The 25608-nt window shown below is 37.9% G+C and overlaps 1 protein-coding gene and 1 non-coding gene across 3 annotated transcripts in view; both read right to left on the bottom strand.

The window, feature by feature from the left end:
- Positions 1 to 6414, bottom strand: part of LOC106868225 (transketolase) — a 34161-nt gene extending 27747 nt beyond the window's left edge. Inside the window, exon 1 of one of the 2 annotated variants that reach the window (XM_052967517.2) lies at positions 6134 to 6414. In XM_052967517.2, coding sequence (XP_052823477.1) covers positions 6134 to 6243 — 110 coding nt within the window. In that variant the 5' untranslated portion in view covers positions 6244 to 6414. Of the gene's footprint in view, positions 1 to 2091; positions 2157 to 6133 lie in introns of those variants that run through there. The other variant, XM_089351559.1, reaches the window with a different exon arrangement.
- Positions 6415 to 21800: 15386 nt separating this feature from the next.
- Trnai-aau (transfer RNA isoleucine (anticodon AAU)) lies at positions 21801 to 21874 on the bottom strand. The gene has a single exon. It is a non-coding gene; the product is annotated as a tRNA-Ile (tRNA).
- Between the last annotated feature and the right edge of the window lie 3734 nt (positions 21875 to 25608).

Raw genomic sequence — 25608 nt, 5'->3', positions numbered from 1 at the left:
ACGTTTGTAAAACATTCAAAAGCGTGAAGGAGGCCATTGTGTTCACGAATTTGAAACCAATCTGCCTGAATCAGTCATTGGTTCTGTAATACAAACTTTTTTTTAAAGTTAAAACCTACCATCATTTGTTAAAGTGTTTAATGGTATATAAAATGCACTTCTTTAAAAGAAAATACAAGTGAATCTGGTTGATGGAAACTGTGTGGAAATCTATCATGTGCGTGCGCATCTGTATCATCATCATCCAAATCAGATTGGAGCCTGGTGTAGCCATCTGGTTTGCCAGTCCTCAGTCAAATCGTCCAACCCATGCTAGCATGGAAAGCAGATGTTAAACGATGATGATGATGATATATATATATATATATAAATATATAAATCATTATTCAACATCCTTTTTCCCCATGTCCATCACCACTGCTTGATTACCATTGTTAGTTTGTTTATGTCCCATTTGCCAGTTTGGCAAAAGAAACTCTACATAAAAGTGTTAGGGTCAATTTGTTCAACTAAAATCTTCAAGGTGGTGCCCCAGCATGGCCGCAGTCCAATGAGTGAAACAAGATATTAAAAACAAAAAAAAAATCCTCTGAGGTCCTGTAAGCGAAGTCAGGCCCCTATTACATGCATTAATGCACCACAAATTTTTTTCCTGGATATGCAATGCTGAACTTGACATGCCCACTTGTCTTTTATGCCATCAAATATGGTAATTTGTTTCAAAGACAAAGTTTAGTCATTGTTTCTAGTTGAGGCACAGGGTTGCACTTTCAGGGGAAGGGGTTTAATCAATACCATTAAATCTAGTACTTGACTGTTACTTTATTTTAACGACCCTGAGAAAAAAAATGAAAAGTTGACCATGCTAGGATTGGAACTAAGAACCAAAACACATACTGCAAGGCTTCTAATTTGATGCTCTATAGATTCTGCCAACCCACCGCCCTGATTAGCAGATTAGCAATCATTGTTCTTTTGCAACATTTTCCATTATTTTCAAAATTATTTGACACATAAGCAATGTATTTCTAGAAAGATATGGGAACAAAATTAATAGTTTAGTTTATGAAGAATTACTGGTTTGTGACCATTTTGCAGTATACAGTAAATGACTTGTGGAGAATCTATTTTAAAACAGTTGGTGTTTGGAAAATTCTCAATAAATATCAATCTAAGAATTCACTATTATTTTTAAAAACATTCCAATTTACCATTGCACCAGCACAGGAGGAGTTGTCGTTTTCAACAAGACTAAAAAGGACTATCTTAAATTAAAATATTAATTAGATTTTAAAGATCTTTTTTAAAAAAATTAATAAATAAATAAAAAGTCACATGGACATTTTTTTAAAAGAAATTTTACATATGATGCTAAACGTTTTTGCCGTTTACAGTTTTTCAAATACACGTGTTATGAGGTAATCCGGAAGAAGTTTAGGTATTTTTTCATTACCAAAATGGCATTTGTAGTGATGTTGACAATTACCGGTTTAGTTTCACAATTAGAATTCTTCAAGCATTCTTCTTGTCTTTCGTAATCTACCAGATTCTTCCTTATACACGATATGAAAACTTCCAAAACGTTCATGTCTCTATTTTTACTTGTTAGATTTTTATATAGTTTTTAATATTTAAGAAAATATTTCTTCAAATATTGTGACTAACAAAAATTCTTTGCAAAAAGTTTGTGTGTGTGTGTGAGTAGTTTGTAACCAAAGAATCCCAGATTTGATTCCAACACACAATACCGTGAGGATTTGTACTGTAACGTTGACTAATGCGTGTGGGTCGAATTAGGCAATCAGCCCTTGATATAAGCGCATGAAGATGTGTGTGTGTGTGTCTGCACAATCGTCTGATGAATACATAGCAGTTTCAATGAAGAAGCTAGTAGGGTTAATATGATACTCTAAAACATTTGAAGGCAGCACCAACAGCAGAACTGCAATCCAATGACTGAAACTAGTGAAAGAATATACAAACATACACACACACACACACAGAAACGTCTGTGTGTGCATGCGCACACCTCAAATCTCTCGCTTATCTATATAGTTCATCTTCCGTCCAAGCTATACTACACGTACTCACCAATAGGTAGAGTCTGCAAGAACTTTAATTACTCGGGTCAAAGTCTCCATCTTCCAATGCTCACAAATCACCTTGATTCTCACCATTATTCCATACCAATGCTACAAGATCAGGAACCAAAGCTTTCACAATACTCGATTTTTTGCACATCAATTTCATCTCCTTTACTGACCAACTCAAGCACTCCAAATAACCTTGATCTATTTCTCACTTGAAAAGCCAGCCTCTACTAAAGAATCATAGCTGGGGTATTTTGGTTACAAATACCTCTACTAAACAATCACAGCCGGGATATTTTGGTTACAAACTCCTGAACCACATGCTTTGTGTGATTGTGCGTACGCATGCACACACACACACAGCCAGATCCGCCAGATCACAACATCCATCCAAAAACGCCACCAAAATAATATCGAAGTTTAAAAGTAGAGATATTCCCCGGTTATGACTAATCTTAATTAAAGTAACTTAATTTTTTCAAAATAAGACGAACAGTAATGATAATATGCAATTATCTAAGAATTTCGAACTGCTTCAAGTGGTCTCAACTTCAAAAAAGCCTGCGAAGGAAAAGGATTTCAGAAACTCAGGGTTCGCTAAATTCTGAGGCTAAAGTTGCATATAGGCAGGATTGGAAGGTCTTAGCAACCCCACCTAACAGAGCTGAGCGGTAGGGGTTGGTAGTCCTCTGCATAACCCTACTTTCCATCACTGAAGTTAGATCAAACTTAAATTTAATACATTTCCAATAAATTATTTCAATGAATGTTATTTTAATTACGTAGGCATTAACATTTCGTTTTGTCTTTTCAGAAGAGTCTAGATAATATACAATCGTTTTAGTTAACAAGCGACAATTCTCCCAGTTCTTAAAAATCCCGCGTGCTTCAAACAACAAAATGAATATAGGAAGCGAAACGAATATTGCAGTTGTTGTGCAAGTGATTGTTGGATTATCTGGGAACGTAACACGTGTTTTTGTGCAAGTTACCCGCGCGCGATTTGTACCAGTTGGATCTAGATAACATCCATATAAAGTTCGAATTAGTATTAAATTTTATACGCAACAAAAAGTCCCAGATTTGATTCCAACACACACCAAATTGAGGATCTTTGAACTTGTTCAATCAATTCCGTTGTATTCATTCACAATTTTAGAAATAGATAGGCGATTGTACAAAAAGTTTAGCACGATTTACAATTAGCTGTTTGAAATAGGACTTTATCACTTGGTGTCCAGCAACCACGTGCTAAATATTATTGATACAGATTATGCAATTTGAAAGGGAAAAATTAGGGAGTAGCCGAGTGACCCAAAAGTTTTTTTTTATTCTCTACGTATCAAACACTCATGCACGATTTGCTCGGCAACAGTTGCTGGTGATTACAACAACAGTATAGGATAACAAGTACTAAAACATAGCTTCATGTAAAGTTATCTTAAATATCCGGACATAAATGTTACGAAAGGGTGATTTTGAATGACAGCTATGCAAGTCAAAACGAAAAATCACCTACAAAAGTTATAAACACAGGTAAAGTTTTTAGGTAAATCCGTCCTGTGACAGGACGATAGCATGCAAGGGTTAACACACACAGCCAAGATAAACAAAAGAAATGCAAATGTACATTATTAGTACTTAATAATAATTTCTGAAGCTCACATCTAGTTTCAAATTATTGAATGAATTATGTCAGGAAAATATGCATTTATGGATGTAAATCTAATTTTTATACCTGAGAAAAAAAATTATGTAGGCGGTAGCACGTGGTTGATAGTCGTTACGTAAAGTTATAATCCTAGATATTAGAATAATTTATTATAGAGATCGAGACTAAAATGCGTCAATGCACTATTTTAGGAATATAACGTTTCATACACAACAGAGGTACTACTAAAGCAGCACGGTCCCCGAACGCGCAGTCGCGCTAGCTAGTCGTGAGTAGTCGATCCTAATCCTAACCCTAAACACGTATTCATTTGCACACGCGGGTTAGAGATAGGGTTAGGATTAGGATCGACCACTCACGACTAGCTAGCGCGGACGCGCGACTGTGCGTTCGGGACCGTGCTGTTTTAGTAGTACCCCACAACAGAGAGTAGCGGTAAATATACTGGGGCGATCTTGGAGATGAACGTCCCGTTTACATTTACGCCAACTTAAATTTCCTTTCAGTTTCGTAATTGAACGATAGAACAGTATCGTCGTAAGGTATCAGGCTCACTGAGAAGTTTCCCGGATGCCTCACAGTCTAGGGGTCCTGTTCTAATCTGTATATACTATGGTTTTCTGTCTATAAATACGGTTAATAATACTATTGGGTTCATACTTTGATTTTTCCCTGTAATGTTGTTTCGATGGTCCTGTTATAGAAATGAAAATTTTAAACAAACGAAGGAAATTATTTATGTAGAAAGAAAAATTGGTCTTCCTCGTACCAATAGGGGTGGAGATGGAGAAGGAAAAAATGAATAGGTGTCAGGAAAGTTGTTACCAGTGCCGATCCAATACCATGCTCATGTATAATTTACCACAAGTACAAAGTACTTTTATTGGCGGAGTTCTCTTTGGTGCAGCAAAAGTGAAAGGTAATAAAATGACTAACGGGGAGTCGAAATCTACTGCCCTAGCAAAAACACTATACTTGGGACAGTCTTAGTTTGAATAGACGCGATCTAACTTAATTTCACAAAACTAGTCAACCCTCGAAATCGTAATTCTTAGAAGGATAAATTCAATATAAGAAAATCCTTTTTTCTTAATCCCTATTTAGTATTTATCAACGCTTGTTTTTAAAACTGTTTCATTGCTGTTGTTTTGTACTAGTGTTTTCACGGGACGGAATTTTTAACATGTCCTTTTTATATATATATATATCTGATCACAAAAAGGACTCCGCCAATAAAAGTACTTTGTACTTGTGGTAAATTATACATGAGCATGGTATTGGATCGGCACTGGTAACAACTTTCCTGACACCTATTCATTTTTTCCTTCTCCATCTCCACCCCTATTGGTACGAGGAAGACCAATTTTTCTTTCTACATAAATAATTTCCTTCGTTTGTTTAAAATTTTCATTTCTATAACAGGACCATCGAAACAACATTACTGGGAAAAATCAAAGTATGAACCCAATAGTATTATTAACCGTATTTATAGACAGCAAACCATAGTATATACAGATTAGAACAGGACCCCTAGACTGTGAGGCATCCGGGAAACTTCTCAGTGAGCCTGATACCTGACGACGATACTGTTCTATCGTTCAATTACGAAACTGAAAGGAAATTTAAGTTGGCGTAAATGTAAACGGGACGTTCATCTCCAAGATCGCCCCAGTATATTTACCGGCGCTTATTTTAGCAACTGCCAAAGCATATTCATAACGCAGTAAAGACAAACTACTTGAAAATTTGGATCTGTCAGTCATCTCACCACATTCAAAATGATTTTAAAATAAATGAACCATTGTAACCAAAGTTGAATTACGTCTCTGTTGTATTTCACAGTAAACAATCCTATTTAATTGAAATATCCGCCTATTTCGCTTAGCTGCAAACATCACCAAATGTATAATTGAGGTTAAAAACATTAAATGAAATAAACCATTAAAATTTTTTTAAATCACTATAAAAATTAACACAAATGTTCAAAATACATAATTTAGAGTTTAACTTAAATCGCATCTTCTTTTTTTCTTGCTAATTAAGTCTCAATTTTTCCTAATGAACTAAAAATAGCGTAAATGTTAAATCGCGCGAAAATGCAAGTCAATGTTTGGTTCCTGAGAAATGAGTGCATTATTGCAGGATGTGAGGTTGTGACATACATTCTTTTACATTATTAACACTGAATAGATTTAAATGTCAGACGTTACAACTGCACGACCAAAAAGAATCAATACAATTTCTGAAACATAACTGCTTTAAGAAAAGATTTAAGAAAGTAATATTTAACAGGTTAAACAGTGTGTGTAGATATAGATATACACGCGCGCACACACACATATATATGTATGTATATATTTATATATCTTACCCTGAATTGCTGGCGTCAGTGGCTTTAATACTGTGCATACGTAATTTATTAGCCATGTCCTTTAATTCGGACACAATTTTGGCATCGGGACGATGATAATCAGCAGACATTTTGGCAAAAAGTTACAACAGGAGGTAAATAAAGAACAATAAAGATGAATTAAATTGCAGACAAGATGGTATGAAACTGCTAGCTGAGCAGACAAATGAGAGAATGGGTGGAGTAAAAGACGAGAGAAGGCGGTAGAACGACTTGCCGCAACAACACGTGCTCGCTGAACTGAACTATCTCCGTCTGTCTTATTGCGTTCTACGTGCCGCATAGTTCGGTTATTTCCGTCAACTCCGCTTATTGACGTACAGAAAACTCGAGTTCGTAACACTGGAAGTTCGATTTAATTAGTGATTTTTACTAAATTTATGCATGACTTTGATATTCTATCTTCTAATTTCGTATAAAATACTGTATGCTTTACAAGGTCAATTATAACATTTCATGTGCAATGTCTACCCGTAACAGCTTTTAAATAGAACTATTTTTACGGTATGAAGACTAACTGCTCAGTTAGAGAGAAGTTCTAAAGGGGAGATTAACCGAAGAAGCAGAAATGTTGATCAAAAAGGCTCATCTTCGAGGAAGTAATAATAATAATAATAATAATATGCAGTACGTCTTAGCAGCTTTGTAGACTCCAGGGCCCGTCAGTCTATCGAATCAGCCAATTTACTACTTAATTAATCTTTTGTATTCTTAGTACAAATTTAGTTGGAAGGATTAGTCGATTTGCTTCAAATGTGGGCACAAGGCCTGAAATTTTGGGGAGGTGGGAGTTAATCAATTACTTGACTGGTACTTTATTTAACGACCCCGAGAGAATGAATGACAAAGCTGACTTCGGTGGAATTTGAACTAAGAGTATAACTCGTTATGACTGAATACCTCAAAACAACTACGATGAACAGACTTCATAAAGCAGTCTTACTCGTTGACCCACGATAATACTGTTTGTTATTGTTTAGCACTAAGTCAGGCCTAATCAGAAGACCTATTATCAAAGGCATTCCAATGGCGACTACCGGTTGTTTTGTGTGTGTGTGTGTGTTTTGTATTGTTTTGTTTGTTGTTTTTTAGTAACTAGAACCACACTGTGGAGACGCGGTCATAAGATCGCGGTTTCGATTCCCAGACCGGGCGTTGTGAGTGTTTATTGAGCGAAAACACCTAAAAAGCTCCACGAGGCTCCGGCAGAGGATGCTGGCGAACCCTGCTGTACTCTTTCACCACAACTTTCTCTCACTCTTTCTTCCTGTTTCTGTTGTGCCTGTATTTCAAAGGATCAGCCTTGTCACATTCTGTGTCACGCTGAATATCCCCGAGAACTACGTTAAGGGTACACGTGTCTGTGGAGTACTCAGCCACTTGCACGTTAATTTCACGAGCAGGCTGTTCCGTTGATCGGATCAACTGGAACCCTCGACGTCGTAAGCGACGGAGTGCCAACAACAACAACAGAACCACACTATATTTATCTTGCAAATGCTAAAATCTTCGTTAACACCGAGGGTCATTCCTTGTGAATGTACACACAGTGGCTCAGGAACGAAATTTGCTTAGGGGGTGCAAACCTAGGTCCAAACTTTTTTACAAATTTGGTCTTGTTTTTTTTTTCTGTTATTTATTTTTGTGATTTGTTCTTTGAGAAGGAACCTAACTTCAAGGTACTTTTTACACATCACTTTTTTATTCACGGTTTTGTAAACCTGAGTAAAATAAGTAGGGCTGCAAATTTTGGTTCTGCACTCCGCAAAAATTCTAGGGGTGCACTTGTACCACCTGCACCCCCTGTTCCCGGGCCCATGTGTACACAGCAACATAAAGCTCTTCAGGGACAGAAAATATTTCATTTCCCAATAACTACGAACTTTCCTCAAAGTTCAGACAGCTTCTACAAAACAGTATTGCAGCAACATTTGGGACGATGCTGAAACTGAACACTGCTACTGCACAAGCAGACGTGCAAAGCCGCATCCTCTAAAAACATCACCAGACTGAAGTACCGTAATTAGGGGAAGAAAGGTGACGTTTTTATAGGGGCGGCAGTTTTAACCCTGCTGTATAAGTCTGTATAGGTTCCGTGGTGGGAGGGACTCAAGAGCTGCCCCTGGTGACATACACTCTAGCTACGCCACGGGTCATTTGCTATCCATATTACAACCCTCGGCATATACGCCTATTGTCTACTCTCCCTTTCTCTCTTCCTCTATCTACCTATATATCTATTTAATTCTTATTTCTTTACTACCTACAAGGGGCTACACACAGAGGGGACATACAAGGACAGACAAACGGATTAAATCGATTATATCGACTCCAGTGCGTAACTGGTACTTATTTAATCAACCCCGAAAGGATGAAAGGCAAAGTCGACCTCGGCGGAATTTGAACTCAGAACGTTGCGGCAGACGATAGTTGTGAGCAATTGTTCGGCATACTCCAAGCAAAATATTTTCGATGTTTACAACTCTGTTCACTCTCCATGATAGATCGCTGACCACTACGTATTTTTTTTCTTCTCTCCTTGTTTGTTTCTGTGTTCCTTTCTGTTGAAGAGCGTAGGCTCGAAACGTTAAAGACTTTCTCTATTCCCGAGCGTTATACTAATACATCCATTTGTTGTTTACACCACCTGTCTTCGTCTGTTGTATTTTTCATGAATTCTCCCTATACATAGCACACGCTCACGTATTCGCACCAGCTAATCCTGTGTCTACTTATAGAGAAGTGGGTTATACATCATTAGATGTACACCTGACTTTCCTATATTAAACTAAGAATTAAACGGAACGCTGAACTCCAAACTATCAACACAAACAACATTTATTCAAGGGGGAGAATATACACCTTTAATCTTGTTTGTTGAGACGTCTTCGGTGTGTGAGAACATGGTTGTTGGGACGTTGGTATGTAGATGTTAGCGAGCTGTCTAGCGTAAGTTCGAAAGATGGAGAGAGACAGCTAAACACGTCCTTGCTCAATCGCTGGCCAGCAAGAAAAAGAGATCGATCAAAGCGGGAAAGCTTGGTTGTTGAATTCCACGCATGCGTGAGACTACGCATGCGCACGGCGTTACTACATACTCATCACACACGAACTTCTGGACTCTGAACCTTTTTTTTTTATTCTGGACTATTTATTCTGAACTTTGCACTCTCCGGCTGCACCTCTCCTGCCTACGGATTACGCTGTACCCATCGACTAATAATAAATCGCCGCAATACACCACGACGTCTGAAGCCTTTGAACGTTTTACTTGTGTAAAACCTTTATTATTATTATTACTATTATTATATTTTCTTTACTTTCCTTTACTTACTGTCTCTTCGTAATCTGGATGTTCTTACTTTGCTTTCTCTAATCTGCACCTGTTACTTTGTCTCCCTCACCCTCCATTTCTTTTCTCCTCTCCCTTTCTCCCCATTTTCTCTCTATTGTCCCATCTTCCTCTTTTCTTTCTCTGTTTTGGTTTTTTTTTTCTCCCACCTCGCGTATATTTTCTTCTCCTCACGCCTTTATTTTTTTCCCCACACCTTTTGTTATTTTCCTTCCCACGTCTAATTTCCTCGTCACGTTTTTTTTTTCTCTCTCGTACCATCTTATTTTATAAGAAAAGGTCCGGCATTCGCCATGATAGATCGCTGACCACTACATTTTTTTTCTCTCCTTGTTTCTTTCTGTGTTCCTTTCTGCTGAAGAGCGTAGACTCGAAACGTCAAAGACTTTCTCTATTCCCGAGTGTTATACTAATACATTCATTTGTCGTTTACACCACCTGTCTTTGTCTCTTGTTTTTTCGTGAATTCTCCTTATAAATACTCTAGTGCTCAGCTATTGACTCTCTGTAGTGTATATTGGTGACAGTTTGTGGATGTGTGTGTGTGTATTATATATATATATATATATATATATATATATATATATATATATATATATATATATATATACACATATATATATATCACACATACTTCGTTCTTTCCACTTTTCTTTCTTTCGTTCCCCCTCTCACATTTCCTGGCTTTCTCTTCATTCTCACCTTCCCTCCTCTTTCTCTTCGCTCTGTCAGTTTTCTTTTTTTCTCGTCCCTCCATAATTCTTCTATCCTTCTGCCTCTACCTCTCTCCTCTCTCTCCACGTGACCGGTGTTCGGCCAAGCCTGAACTTTCTTTCTTTGTTCGACTACCATCCGTGCAACATCTATATTCCTCACCATGCCTGTCATCCCTTATGTCCCTGCCGTAAGGCTTCACTGCCACACACGCCAGCTTAATTTAATTCATCCTTAGTCGAAAGACACCTGTTGTTATGTCCTTTTATTTGCATTTGTATTTGTGTACCATTTCTCCATTTTTTTCCTGTCCTTGCTTTCGTATGCATTCGCTGCTTTCTTCCAAGGAATCTAGAGCTCTTAGCTTAGTTTTTCCTTGGGGCTGGCCAGATTGGAGCAATCTCGAGTATAACCAGCCGAAATTGCAAAGATAATCTGGAAGTCAACTGAGGAAAGAAAACTTCGTGTTTTTCTTGTCCCATTTTTGTATCATAGATAGATAGATAGATAGATAGATAGATAGATAGATAGATAGATAGATAGATAGATAGTAAGAAAGAAAGAGAGACAGAGAGGCGAGAGAGAGAAATAGTCACATACTGTAGTTGATTTATTTGACTAAACTACCCCGAAGCTAAAATCGTTGCATTGTGTTTCAAATCGATATTTGGCGTATTTATATGTTATTCCAATATTCGTAATTACATTTTACAATGAATGCAATTATGTATTTCAATACATCTAATATTTAATCAATATTAAAAATTATTTCGAAATGGTAATTAGGAATCAATCGAAATATCGATTACAAATATTAATTTGAAATCAATATAATGTAATGTTCTCGTTTATCTTTTCGAACTGACCAAATGTCGCGTTTTTTTTTTTTGAGCGTTCTAAGCATAATTATGTGTCCTTTTGATTTCTGTCCGATGTCCTTTATGTGTGTTCAGGGTTAATTGAAAGGAGCAGATTTCAAAAATATTAATCACTTCCTATATCTCAGAAACCGTCCACCTTGTAGTACTGATGTCGATTGTGAAATCCCGAACAGACTTTGTTTTGCTGGAGCAGCCATTGATCATTCATGGATACGAGTATTCAAGAGACAACATCTTATAAACGATAGGAAAATTGTTACCTACGAAGCCATAGTTGTCCATATTTTTTGTATGGATCTAAAGCATGTAACAAAACTTTTATTATTTATTTATTTATTATTATTATTATTATTATTATTATTATTATTATTATTATTATCATCATCATTGCATTTGCACAGCTTCTAACGCTGGAAATGTACTACGGTGTCAGCTGTTCACTACCAATGAACTAAGGTAACACCTTGTTAGGGACGACCGTGCGAACTCATAAAAGGAGATGTGGTGACGAATGGAAAAACAGAGGACTCCTTTTATTTAAACGTGTCACACGGTCGAACATACAAATATATATCAAAGATGATATAGATGATATGTTATACGACGATAACATAGATGACCAGTAATGAAAGACCACAACCGTATTAGATGAATAACAGAAATATTTATTGTAGCGTTAAAGATGTATGTCTGTGAGTGAGTGTGAATGCGACATATAAGAACATAATCAAAGACAGGCCGTCGTACAAAGAAAAGTATGTATGTGTACGTGTATTATTACAGCAGATAGAAAGAGAGTCAATAACACGTGGACAATTATACCAGTTCGTTAGTACACTATAGGAAAAGTTCTGTATGTGAAAGTGAGGAGAGGCTGAGTGTGGCAGAGCTTATCACAAGTTGTGTTTTGGCGTCGATGCCAGGGCCTTGATTCTTGTTATACAGATGTTCATCGCTGGCTGAGAATTTCTTGTCTGTTTATTTACCGTGGTGAAGCTGAGTCACCAAACAGAATCGAAGAGAGAGATGTGCCGCGGAGTTTGGTGTGGTGTACATAGTAAATCGTGTTGACGCTGGTAGCGTAGAGGCTGCTTGGTAGGTGCTCGTAGAATCGTGTTGGTGTTGATGATGATGCTGGATAGTAGTAGTAGACTCTTGTTGCTGATGTGGCGACGGCGGAGGTCATCGTGGCTGGACGAAGCTGCTGAAGTGGTCGCTGGCTGCTGCTGCTGTCGTGTGGTACACGGAACAGTTCTCAAAGAGAAACTGGACCGAGACAAATTATTGGGTATGAGTTGATCTATATATAGCGTTAAGAGGGCTCCAAATGCCTTTAGAATTTTACTCTATCACGTGACCTTATTAGGGGCCGTGATTGGTCAGTTTGCGTTCTGGCGGGAAAGGTTCGAAGAAGTTGACGATTCGAATAATGATCAGTCACGTGATGTCAAGGAATGGGTTCTCTACTACGCTCGCATTTATTTATATTTAAATGAGAAGATTGTATGTAATGGCGATAGTAGTTTGTATCTAATGGCGGGAGGTAGTTTCACTACAACCTCTTATTTTTGGAGCACCTTCCAGAGTATTCGAGCGGTTCCAAGCAGTGCTGTTTTCTCCAAGTGCTCCACCCTTATTGCAGCCCCTATTTGTTCGACGTACTTCTCGAAACTTTTGCTCACTGTTCCCAGGGCTCCGACAATTATTGGTACTCCTACCATTTTCATCGACAATTATTGGTACTCCTACCATTTTCATCGACTACAACTACTTGACTTCCCAAGCTAACCTGTCATAACGTACAAAAGATTAGTTCATCAAGGAACTAAGACACTTTGAAAAAAGAAGATCAGAACATTTTAGAGAAAAATGCGAAAGAAAGACCGTTTCACTGACTTTCATATGTATTACTGACCTTTGGCCATTCAAAACTCTCAGTTGCGGCTATTTATATCAAGTTCACCCTTAATCTTCGAGTAGAACCAGTGAGACACAATGGCAAGGCTTGACCTTTCATTTACAGTCACAATCCATTTATCGGGTTTCCATACAGTTTCCATCAATCAATTCTCACAAGGCATAGTCGACCCGGGGTTATACTAAAATACACTTGCCCAAGATGTCACGTAGTGAAATCGAACCCATGGTCGCGTTGTTGCAAAACGAACTTCTTAGCTGTATTTTGCCTAGAAATTTGAAAACATGGAGTATCCCTCCCTCCCTCCATCCCTTCCTCCACCTATTTTCGAAAGTCCTGCAAAAGAGACCGATAGGATAAGTACTAGGCTTACAAAGAATAAGTCCTGGGGGTCGATTTGATCGACTAAAGGCCGTGCGCCAAAATAGCCGGAGTCAAATAATTGAAACAAATAAAAGAATAAAAGAATATATATATATATATATATATATATATATATATATATATATATAACTTCTGCCTTGACACATTCTTACTCAGTTTTCATTTTCTGCAGGCTTCTACCCTATGTATAATATAGCTTGGATTGATATATAGATGTTTCATTCAAGTTATAGAAGGAACAAAAATAAGATCCGTTTCCTAATAAAGCCTCTCTCTCTCTCTCTCTCTCTCTCTCTCTCTCTCTCTCTCTCTCTCTGTCACTCACTCACTCACTCAACAGGTTTCATAGAGTCGTTTATTAGTTGATAGAAATATTTTAAGACTTATGGCCATTGGCTATATTATTGACAGGATATACAACTATTTCCTTTTCAAGGTAATTAATAGTTGTACTATTTCAACTTTTCCTGTTCCCTACCCTGATTATACCTTGAAACAGAACAGGACACACAATCCTTTCCAGGTAGCAGCCAATTTCATTCAATCTCCTTTTCCTTTCTTTATTTTCACCTCACCTGCATACCTCCACTTGCGTGTATTTTTCCCCCCCTTTATCACCTCTCCTTATCTTGTGTTATTGTTTTTTCTATCTGCCCCACCTAGGACATGAATTTACACAATTTTTTCTTTGCTCTTCGAGTAAATAACACACAGGGGGAAGTCTGTTGACAAAAGAGCTGCTGTTAACTTGATATCACAGAAATACACCTACTTAGACATATATGCTGTCACGTATTTCTCTGTCTGCCAGTCTCCTCCTTTTTTCCTTTATTCCACGAAAAAGAACAAATGATATAGGCCGTGAGAAGATGAAGCATCTTCAGCAGAGAAGAAATGAGAGGAAAATATGTTAGACGGGTATGAATAAGACAGAGGAATACAACAAGAGAGAGAGAGAGAGAGAGAGAGAGAGAGAGAGAGAATTGTTATAAGAAGGCATCTAGACAGAGTAATGATGCGAAAACAAAAGAAGAAAGAGTCTTTTCTCTTATTCGTGTTGCTTCTTCGTTGCAATAGAGGGTCACCAATTGTAACGGTTATAATATTCGTTGATTACCACTTGTAAGATGTGAAAGAAGAACAGTGATCGAAGTTGTAAAGAAATATTTATTTACCGTTACTTTAATATATGCCATACCACGACGGGTAGTCTAGTGTAATAGTATAACACAGTTCGTAAAGCATGCACGGTAAAGAAAGTTAATTTCAGCCTGTATGCGTGTACACGATCGGATCTATTTCAAAACGGGGGCACCAGTTTTCATTTATGTTTTATGTAGTGTTTTTGGTACCGAAAGACTTTCAAACTTCGTATACTTATCTATTTTGTGTTATAGAACAGAAAAAAATTTTTGTATTCGAATTTATTTCATGTAAAAAATTGTCTTATTTCGATAATTTCTACTAATCACTGACGTCTATTCAGTTGAAAACAGTTAGCGCTGTAACGGTGTATATCGTATTAATCCCCTAACCCTAACCCTAACCCTAACTAGACTGTTAACCCTAACCCTAACCCTAACTCTAGAATCCGAACTCTAAAATTGTTACACACATAGATACGCACAGCGTAATTTATTTTATAAACAATATATGCGTATAAATTACGATTAAACCGGATGAAATATGTCACAGGGAATAACATTTTTATGACCGCCCAGCAGTAACTCTATTCAGCTGAATAGACGTCAGTGATTGGTTGAAATTACAGAAATACGACAACTTTAACATGGAATAACTTGCGATGTACGTTTTTTTGTTAAGAAGACTAAGAGTAAAAGATGTTTTATATGACACATTCTACCAGTGTCCCAAGTTTCAAAGTGTCTCGTTAGTGTTTCGTTAAGAAAATACTGGTGTCCCCGTTTTGAAATAGATCCACACGATCTCATAGTATATATAGAAAGAGATGGTAATGTTACAGAGAAAAGAAAGTGAGCTAGTGAAAGTGAGAGTGGTGGGACGAAACAACTGCTTTGTTGGTGAGTTACCATAGTTGTCCCTTTGTGTCTTTTCCTCCAGAGACGGCGTTTTGTTCAGCCGGGTCAGCCAGACTTGGTTCTCACTAATTAATTTTTGCTTACGGAGTTCTTGTTTTTATAACTATCCAAAACTAGTTAGAAAGATAGACATATTGTTGAGAACAATAGATTTCGTTGGTGATACATGTTATCTCAATTCTAGATTTTGGTGGCCTTGAAGAGGTTAGAAGGGTCAAGTGGCAAATACATTGTTCTGCTTAGCGAAGGCATCTGGCAAATGTAACTGTTGTCACTCGCTGAAAAACTATTGTTTTAACGTGAGAAAAGTGTTGTTGAACTGTTAAGTGAAAAACGTGAGAAAAGTGTTGTTGAACTGTTAAGTGAAATTTAGCTATCGAGGATCGAATCCACGCCTTGCCTGCATGAAGCCACTACACTTGTCTTTACATTTTCACTAAAACTTTGTATCATCCATTCATGTAGGTTATAGAAGCAGTTTTGATACAAACTACAGAAACAGTGACATTATTTCCAACAACAGCAAAGAGCCAGCGAAGGTACCTTTACGCCAGAGTTGGGAAAACCTTTTGCTTTCATTCAAACTTGATGGCGTAGCTAATAGGGGAGCCAGGGAAACGACCGCTTCCTACCAGCATATTTTTCAAAATTGAAGCCGTTCCTACAATTGAGAAATTAGTTTAAATTTGTTTAGTATGCGTCACGGCGCCTTTTCTTTTTAATGTGTTCGCTCCCCTTAACATTAGAACCTGGCTACGTCTCTGTCTGCGAGCAAAATTCTGTAAAATTCCTATTCGGAAAAAAATAAAATAAATAACAGTGTGTCTTACGTATTCGGGATCATGAGATAAATTTCACACTGCAAGCTCTGTAAAGTTTTTTATGCCTTATGAGGTGTTGAGTTGAAAGCAAGTTATATGAAATTAATATTTTGATCTTTACGCCTTAAAATATTGATAAAATATGACTTATTTTCAATACCTCGTGAAACTTAAAGAAACTTTTCTTGTAACCGTAAAGGTTGTCTTGTGACAAATCTTAAGTCGGGATACATACTAATTGAAGATAACAGTTACAACTAGAATTTAGAAGTTCGTTTGCCTATTTCTTTTAACTGTTTTGAACCAATGTTATAAGCGAATGAAAGTAATCCTTCTGCAATGGTGCAATGGTTGGTACTAATAAAAGAAAAAGAGTTGCTGGCAATGGTTCTTTGTTTGATGAGAACTGGAGAGACAATAATTATTGTTACATAGAAGTAAATGGAACCTGTCTTTGTAAAGATTTGATTGCAGTTTACAGAAAGTACAATCTTAGGCGACCTTGACTTCACGTCTCTGCTTTTACTGTCGTCAATCAGTAATAATCGTTTGGCGGCCGGTGAAGATTTCTCTCTCTCTCTCTCTCTCTCTCTCTCTCTCTCTCTCTCTCTCTCTCTCTCTCTCTTTATTTATCTATCTATCTATCTGCCTGTCTGTCTGAATGTCTTTTTGTCTATCTGGTGGGCGGGGGATGAGGTAAGGATGGTATTCTGGCTTGCCATGAATGAAAACGTGTCGTTGATAGTGGCAATCCATGAGTTAATACTTTGTCGTGTAGGAATTTCTCTCAGATATTTTGGTTTGCAAAACAACACCAATATGCACAACTATAACAGTAAATTCTTCATTGATATGTTTTGCTTTTTTTTCTTCTTCTTCTTTCCTCGTTCCTTTTCTCCCATTTTTTTCTCCCGGCTCTGGATTTGTATTTTATATGTGTCATATACATGCATCTAAATACATTTTAATACTTTAAACATTCTTAATAATGTGATATAGTAAGCAACACACACACACGTGCAAACACATCTTCAGTCGCCAAATACATTCATAAAAAGACCCATTAAAACGACTGTTGGCTGGTGAAGTGAAGTAAACACGAGGATCACCCAAACTTGAAAACTATTACTTGACCAAACACAAAGATTACGAAACACTGAAAGGGACTCTGTGTTTAGACATTGGAGCATTTTAAGAATGAACTTGTCACGTATCTGTTGAGCAACTTGTCACCATTGCTGTGGCTAACACCATAAACTTTTGGATGAACCCGCTAGAAAAAGCAGCCAAATCTCTCCCAAATTACATACAAGTCGTCGTCGACTTACGACCTATCCGACTTACGGCCAATCGACTTTACGATGATTGGTGGTTGGTGGTGGTGGTGGTGGTGTAAGACATGTGCTTCGGTGATCGCTGATATTGCTTGCACGATTGTGCGTCTGGTCCCAGGAAAAAAAGGGTGAAGTTGCAGTCAGAGTATATGCATAGACCCTCGCATTGAGAACAGCGGCATGTTTCTGGATTTCGTGTGTTCATAAATTTTGCTTTATTTACAGTTGCCAAATTTATCTTGGACCCGTGAAGTACACATTATGGATCTATTTTAAAACGGGGGCCACATTTTTCATTAATGTTTTACGTAGTGTTTTTGGTACGGAAAGACTTTCAAACTTCGTATACTTATCTATTTTGTGTTATAGAACAGAAAAATATTTTTGTATTCGAATTTATTTCATGTAAAAAATTGTCTTATTTCGATAATTTCAACCAATCACTGACAAGTATTCAGTTGTTTATATTTACTCCTTTGGCTGATTAAGCGATGTAAAGCGTATTTAATCTCCATACCTTCGTTTTATTTGCTTTTTTCATTTTAAATTTGCTTTAACCCTAACCCTAACCCTAACCCTAGGGTTAGGGTTAGGGTTAATTGTTTCAGAATCGTTTGTTTATGTAGTCGGCACTTAATGTATATCGGCTGAATGGACGTCAGTGATTGGTTGAAATTACAGAAATACGACAACTTTCACACGTTAATGAAAAATGTTGCCCCCGTTTTAAAAAAGATCCCACATTGTGACTGAGGAGAACAATGGGGTTGGAAAGAAAGGAGTGATTCTTCACTAATTGTAGTAGTAGTAGTAGTATAGGATGACAATGGTTATAATGGACCTCTTGTCTTATTCTGAGAGGAATTTGATTAGTCTGACTGTGGAGAAGAGCCAGGGTCTGTGTTGTTTAATAGGTCGTGGATTGTGTTGACATTGAGGAGTGACTGCGGCTGACGATCTTGTTAATGTTTAGTTGTGATAAGGGTCGTAGCAGGGGAACGTGATGGCTCAGTTGTGATAATCAGAGGAAATGAGGATTGTAGATAGGTGGGCTGTGAAGGACTGTTGATGGTGTAGCTTAATCAATCAACTGTGCTAGTATTGAGGAGTGGCCATGACTGTTGTTGTTGCTGTTGTTGTTGTTGTTGTTGTTGTTGTGTGTGTGTGTGTGTGTCACTGTGTCTGTGTTTGTCCCACCACCACCACCACCGCTTCACAAACAGTACTGGTGAGTTTATGTCCCCCGTAACTTAGCGGTTCGGCAAAAGGGATCGATAGAATAAGTACCAGGCTTAAAAAAAAAAGCTAGTACTGGGGTTGATACAATCGTCTAAAAAAAAAAACATTCTTCAAGGTGGTGCCCCAGCATGGCCGCAGTCTAATGACTGAAACAAGTAAAGAAAATAAAAAGTATTCTTTCTTCTTTTAGCTGTTTCAGTCGTTTGACTGCGGCCATGCTGGGGCACCGATTTTAGTCGAAGAAATCAACCCCAGGACTTATTCCTTGTAAGCCTAGTACTTATTCTGTCGGTGTCTGTGGCCGTACCGCTAAGTTACGGAGACGTAAACACACCAACATCGGTTGTCAGGCGATGGTGTGGGGGGAACAAACACAGACACACAAATGCATACATACACACACACACACAAATATACACATTATACGACGGGCTTCTTTCAGTTTCCGTCTACCGAATCCACTCACAAGGCCTTGGTCGGCCCGAGGCTATAGTAGAAAACACTTGCCCAAGGTACCACGCAGTGGGACTGAACCCGGAACCATGTGGTTGGGAAGCAGGCTTCTTAACACACAGCCACGCCTGCGCCTTTACATTTAATTTCGATGATGATGTTTTAGTTCAGTAATACAGTGATCCCTCGCCATATCACGGTTAGTACATCACGGTTCACCTATCATGCACTCAGTACATCGCAGTTCACCTTTCGTGCACTCAGTACATCGCAGTTCACCTATCTCGCACTCAGTACATCGCGGTTCACCTTTCACGCACTCAGTAGATCGCGGTTCACCTTTCGCGCACTCAGTAGATCGCGGTTCACCTATCACGCACTCAGTACAACGCAGTTCACCGATCGCGCACTCAGTACATCGCGGTTCTTCTATCACGCACTCAGTACATCGCGGTTCACCTATCGCACACTCAGTACATCGCAGATTTTTCTGGCTAATATATGTAAATTTATATCGCGGACTTCTCAGTATATCTCGGACTTCTCAGCATATCGCGGGTTTCTGCGGCCGGTAGGTATTTATATTTTTTTAGATTTTAATTTAGATTTAATTATAGGCGCAGGAGTGGCTGTGTGGTAAGTAGCTTGCTTACCAACAACATGGTTCCGGGTTCAGTCCCACTGCGTGGCACCTTGAGCAAGTGTCTTCTACTATAGCCTTGGGCCGACCAAAGCCTTGTGAGTGGATTTGGTAGGCGGAAACTGAAAGAAGCCCGTCGTATATATGTATATATATGTATGTGTGTGTCTGTGTTTGTCCCCCCAACATTGCTTGACAACCGATTCTGGTGTGTTTACGTCCCCGTAACTTAGCTGTTCGGCAAAAGAGACTGATAGAATACGTACTAGGCTTACAAAGAATAAGTCCTGGGGTCGATTTGCTCGACTAAAGGCGGTGCTCCAGCATGGACTGAAACAAGTAAAAGAGTAATAGAGTATATCTGTGGGAGGTTTGGGAACGTAACACCTGCGTTAGTCGAGGGATTACTAGGGACTTTTTTTTTTGTTTTCTTTTTAATTGTTTTAGTTATTTTTCTTGTTTTTCAAGCAACTTTTTAGAGATCCATTTTCAACACTAATTTCCTAAGCCTGAGGAAAATAAGTATGGAGTCTAAATTTTGATTTTTCACCCCCATCCCCACCAAAAACAAAAAAAAATTTTAGGCGGTGTGCTTGCACCCCCTGAAGCCCCCAGTTCTCGAGGCCTTGATAACAAAAAAAAAAAAAAAGAGAGAGTTATGGCGTACAATACATTAATTTGTTACGGACTGTACTTTTGAGAAAAATACGTCTGTCTTCTGTGTGTGTGAATGCATTCACATTTTGAAAGGTGGTGGTGGTGGTGGTGGTAGTCTTGGTGCTGGCGGTGGTGTTTCCTTCAGCACTCAGCATGTCAGAAGCGTCCATGCGAAAAGGTTTTTATTAGACGAGCGGAGAACAGTTGCTGGCATGACAATGAATAATAATAATAATAAGAAGAAGAAGAAGAACTGGAAATAGAGGTAACTCGAATGTAGAGTCTAAAAACAGTAACAATTCCTGTCATAGGAGGCGCATTAGGAATGATAAAAATAATCTTTTCTATTCTTTTCTAATCTAAGCACAAGGCCCGAAAATTTTGGGGAGGAGGCCAGTCGATTATATCGACCCCCAGTACGCAACTGGTACTTAATTTATCGACCTCGAAAGAATGAACGGCAAAGTCGACCACGGCGGAATTCGAACTCAAAACCTAACGGCGGACGAGATATTAATATTGCCAAAAGCTGTCGAAGTACTGCCGATAATATATATAATCGGCAATGTTATAACGTATATATATATATATATATATATATATATCTTTTTCTCAATATATATAACCTGTACACCACTTCAAACAATCTACATACGCGCGCGCACATACTCACACACACACACACATGGTTCAAAATTGTACGAACAGAAAAGAGAAAACTGACACAAACTGTCACATACATTTCCTTGTCTCTCACTACTACAAATATGCTATCTTTCGGACTTATGAGAATTTACGAGGCAAATACAATGATAAACTTTGATTGGAGAATATTTTTAAAAGTCGGTTAGTACGATTTTTGTATCGTAAGATTCTGTGACGTGATTGACTTCTTGACAGCCTATATAAGTTGGTTTCAGCTTGGGGTTCAATTTTTAACTGGTTCTCATCAAAAAGAAAAAAGAAAAATTTCACAACAGGTTTCGCGCGAACTGTTGTACAGCTTACTACTGGCTACATTCCTCCTGTCTTCAAACTTTTGGGATCGATAAAATAAGTACCAGTCAAATTTCAGGAACGCTTTGAACTGATTATATATTTTCTTAGAATGACGTAAGATATACATCTGCAAATCAATCGTAGAAAAATGCAAAAGAAAAAAAAAAATTTCGTATTGGCCAGTATGGGGCTCGAACCCACGACATTCGCGTTATTAGCACGACGCTCTAACCAACTGAGCTAACCGGCCATGATAAATCCAGCGTTTAAATATTAATATTTAAACTAACATTCATAAAACTTGTGTTACTGTATTTCGTTATAATTTATTTATGAAGCTTATATTAAAATATGTTTTTACATCTTGTTTTATTTCGGTTTAAATAGTTGTATTTCACTGTATTATCTATCATCCGTCAATACTCCTCTTCTTTTCGTTGATGTGTTTAATATAACAGTCGTAATGGCTGTTCCGTTGTTGGATCTGAGAGCTATTTTGATATAAAGATATACACAGTCTTATAATATATCCTACACTGTGAGACAAAGGGAGTCTTTAGGTTAATGTTGACTTTATTAGACGGAAACGAAACTGCAAAGGGTGTAAAACAAAAAAAAATAAGTGTAAGAAACGAATATGAAAACAAATATGGCTAGAAAGCAACAGGGTGGGGGAGAGGCCTTCTGAAAATTCACAAGATCCAATGTTTTTCCATCATAACTTTTAGGAAAACGGGCTTTTTTTTTTTAATAAAATTATATATAAATACCTTTCAAACGGTATAGATTACGATTATAAAGAAATCTGGGTCAAACTGAAGGGTTTGACCCGGTGGGAAATAAAAAAATAAAATATTCTAATAGGTGTAAAACAACTTGCTGAGAACGAATATGAAGAAAACATGCGCGCTCGCGAACGGGGTAAAACAACTTGCTGAGAACGAATATGAAGGAAAAAATGCGCGCTCGCGAACGGGGTGGGTGGGGAGAGGCCTCGGAACATTCACATCGTCACACATCACACACTCACAGACACACTCACTCACAGACACACTCACTCACAGACACACACACACTCACAGACACACACACACACACACACACACACACATGTCCGTCCCCAGCCGGGTCAAACACTATAATTCAGAGGCCATGGAATGACGATATGTGACGATGTGAATGTTCCGAGGCCTCTCCCCACTCCGCCTTTCGCGAGCGCGCATTTTTTTCTTCATATTCGTTCGCGAGCGCGCGTTTTTCTTCAGCAAGTTCTTTTACACCTATTAGAATATTTTATTTTTTTATTTCCCACCGGGTCAAACCCTTTAGTTTGACCGAAATTTGTGGGGAAAATCTTTTCCGAGGGAGCGAGGAGAGTACTTCGGAAAATTCACAAGATCCGATGTTTTTCCATCATAACTTTTAAGAAAATGGGTTTTTTTTCGTGAAATTTTATATAAATACCTTTCAAACGGTATAGATTACGTTTATAAAAAAAAATTGTGGGGGAAAATTTTTTCCGAGGGGGTGGGGAGAGGACTTCGGAAAATTCACAAGATCCAATGTTTTTCCTTCGTAACTTTGAGGAAGATCGATATCTTTCTACTTTACACTCACGTAGGAAACGAATCTGAAAACAAAAATGCGCGGAAAGCAACGGGGGCGGCGAGGGGACATCGGAAAATTCACAAGAATCACAAGATCCGAGTTTCTCCCTCGTAACTTTGAGGAAAATATAATCCTTTTGAAATCACAAATTTAGGCTTTTCCTCGGGAACTTGGATGATAAACACCCCTTTGAAGGGTTCGGGTCCTTCTACTATGAGTGTGTGTGTGTGTGTGTGTGTGTGTAACTACAAAAGATAACCTTGATGGGTACAGCCCATATACTACGGAAAGCACTCTCCATCTAAAGTGGAATAAATGTGGTGATAATTTTAGCAGGCATAGTAAAACAAAAGTGCCCTTGTTACGAAGGATGCCCGGTACTAAGGCAGCTGAAATAAAGTTGTAATGAAAAGAAACCACAAATAATAATAATAATAATAATAATAATAATAATAATAATAATAATAATAATAACTAGCTGGACCCGTGAAAAATTCACGGAAAACATAAAAAATGTAAGCATCTGTAAACAGTTTACTGGTTTCATGAGAAATGTTTTTATATATTATGACCGTCTGTCTTTATGTTCTGAGTTCAAATTCTGCCGAGGTCGACTTTGCCTTTCGTCCTTTCGGGATCGATAAATTAAGTACCAGTTGTGTATTGAGGTCGATCTAATCAACTGGCCCCTCCCCACAAAAATTTCAGGCCTAGAAAAGTATATTGTGACAGTTACAGAATATGGAAAGTAATCTAAAACGAATGACTATATAATCCAACCAAAATATCTCAGTTACACAAACGTAAACGGAATTACTATTTAACCTTAAAATACATCGAACATATTCAAAGAACCGTCTTGGTTTAGTGGTATTCTTTTATTCTTTTACTTGTTTCTGGTATTCTTTTATTCTTTTACTTGTTTCTGGTATTCTTTTATTCTTTTACTTGTTTCTGGTATTCTTTTATTCTTTTACTTGTTTCTGGTATTCTTTTATTCTTTTACTTGTTTCTGGTATTCTTTTATTCTTTTACTTGTTTCTGGTATTCTTTTATTCTTTTACTTGTTTCTGGTATTCTTTTATTCTTTTACTTGTTTCTGGTATTCTTTTATTCTTTTACTTGTTTCTGGTATTCTTTTATTCTTTTACTTGTTTCTGGTATTCTTTTATTCTTTTACTTGTTTCTGGTATTCTTTTATTCTTTTACTTGTTTCTGGTATTCTTTTATTCGTTTACTTGTTTCAGTCATTTGACGGTGGCCATGCTGGAGCACCGGCCTTTAATTGAAGAAATTGACCCCTGGACTTATTCACTGTAAGTCTGGTGCTTATTCTATCAGTCGCTTCTGCTGAATAGCTAAATTACAGGGATGCAAACGCACCAACATCGGTTGTCAAGCAATGGTGGTGGGACAAACACAGACACAAACACACACACATACATACATACATACATACATACATACATGTATATATGACGGGCTTGGCGGTAGTGGTGATGTTGGCTGGTGCGATTTTGTGGTATGCCGAGAGAGATCCACACGGGCCCCTAACTGGTTCTCCGATCTTAAAGGTGTAATGTAGATGTGTAATGATGGAGCGGCTGGTGTGGTGGTGATGCTAGCTGGTGCGGTGGTCTCCTCACAGTGCTTCATGGTAGACAATATTTTGTGTCTATGTCACACCTCGGCCCTCTCGATAATCTTAGAGATGGAGTTAGTCCGGCGCAGATCGCTGTTGATTACAATATCCATATCACGATCTTCTTTCAGTTATAGCATTTCAACAACTCCTGAGTTAACTTCCTTCCAAGACAGAACCTTGGAGTTCTGTCTAGGAAGAGTTGTTTCGCCAATAATAATAACGCGCACACAGATTCAATTCCACTTCTTTATTGTTAGTCAATTGGTTAAATATCTTACCAACGAGCAAATCAATTGTTTGTTTAACGTGTTGGTTAAACAATCGATCGGGTGTTTGTTAGTCAAAGTTCTTTCATCGTTATTCGCCATCGATCGTTTAACCAGCACATTAAACAAACGGTCGATTTGTTAGTCTGCTAAATATTCGATCAATTGACTAACAATAGAAAAGTGGAATTGGACCTGTGAGTGTGTTATTGGCAAAATGACTCTCCTACGATACAAAATTTTAGTTTGACCAAAATTTGTTTCCAACATTTATTCTTATCAAGAATTATGCAAACCAAATTCAAACGTTTTAAGTTGCTTCCCTTGATATCTTTAAGGGAAGCAACTCTTCCAGAGGTTCTTTGTAATTATTTTACCTTTCATCCTCTCGGAGTCGATAAACTAAGTACCAGTTATGTCCTGGGGTCGATCTAATCGACTGGCCCTCTCTCCAAAAAATTTCAG

Source organism: Octopus bimaculoides, chromosome 4 (assembly GCF_046866305.1).
Source record: "Octopus bimaculoides isolate indiv1 chromosome 4, ASM4686630v1, whole genome shotgun sequence".
In the NCBI taxonomy this organism is placed as follows: Eukaryota; Metazoa; Mollusca; class Cephalopoda; order Octopoda; family Octopodidae; genus Octopus; species Octopus bimaculoides.
This window is presented reverse-complemented; position numbering and strand designations above follow the sequence as displayed.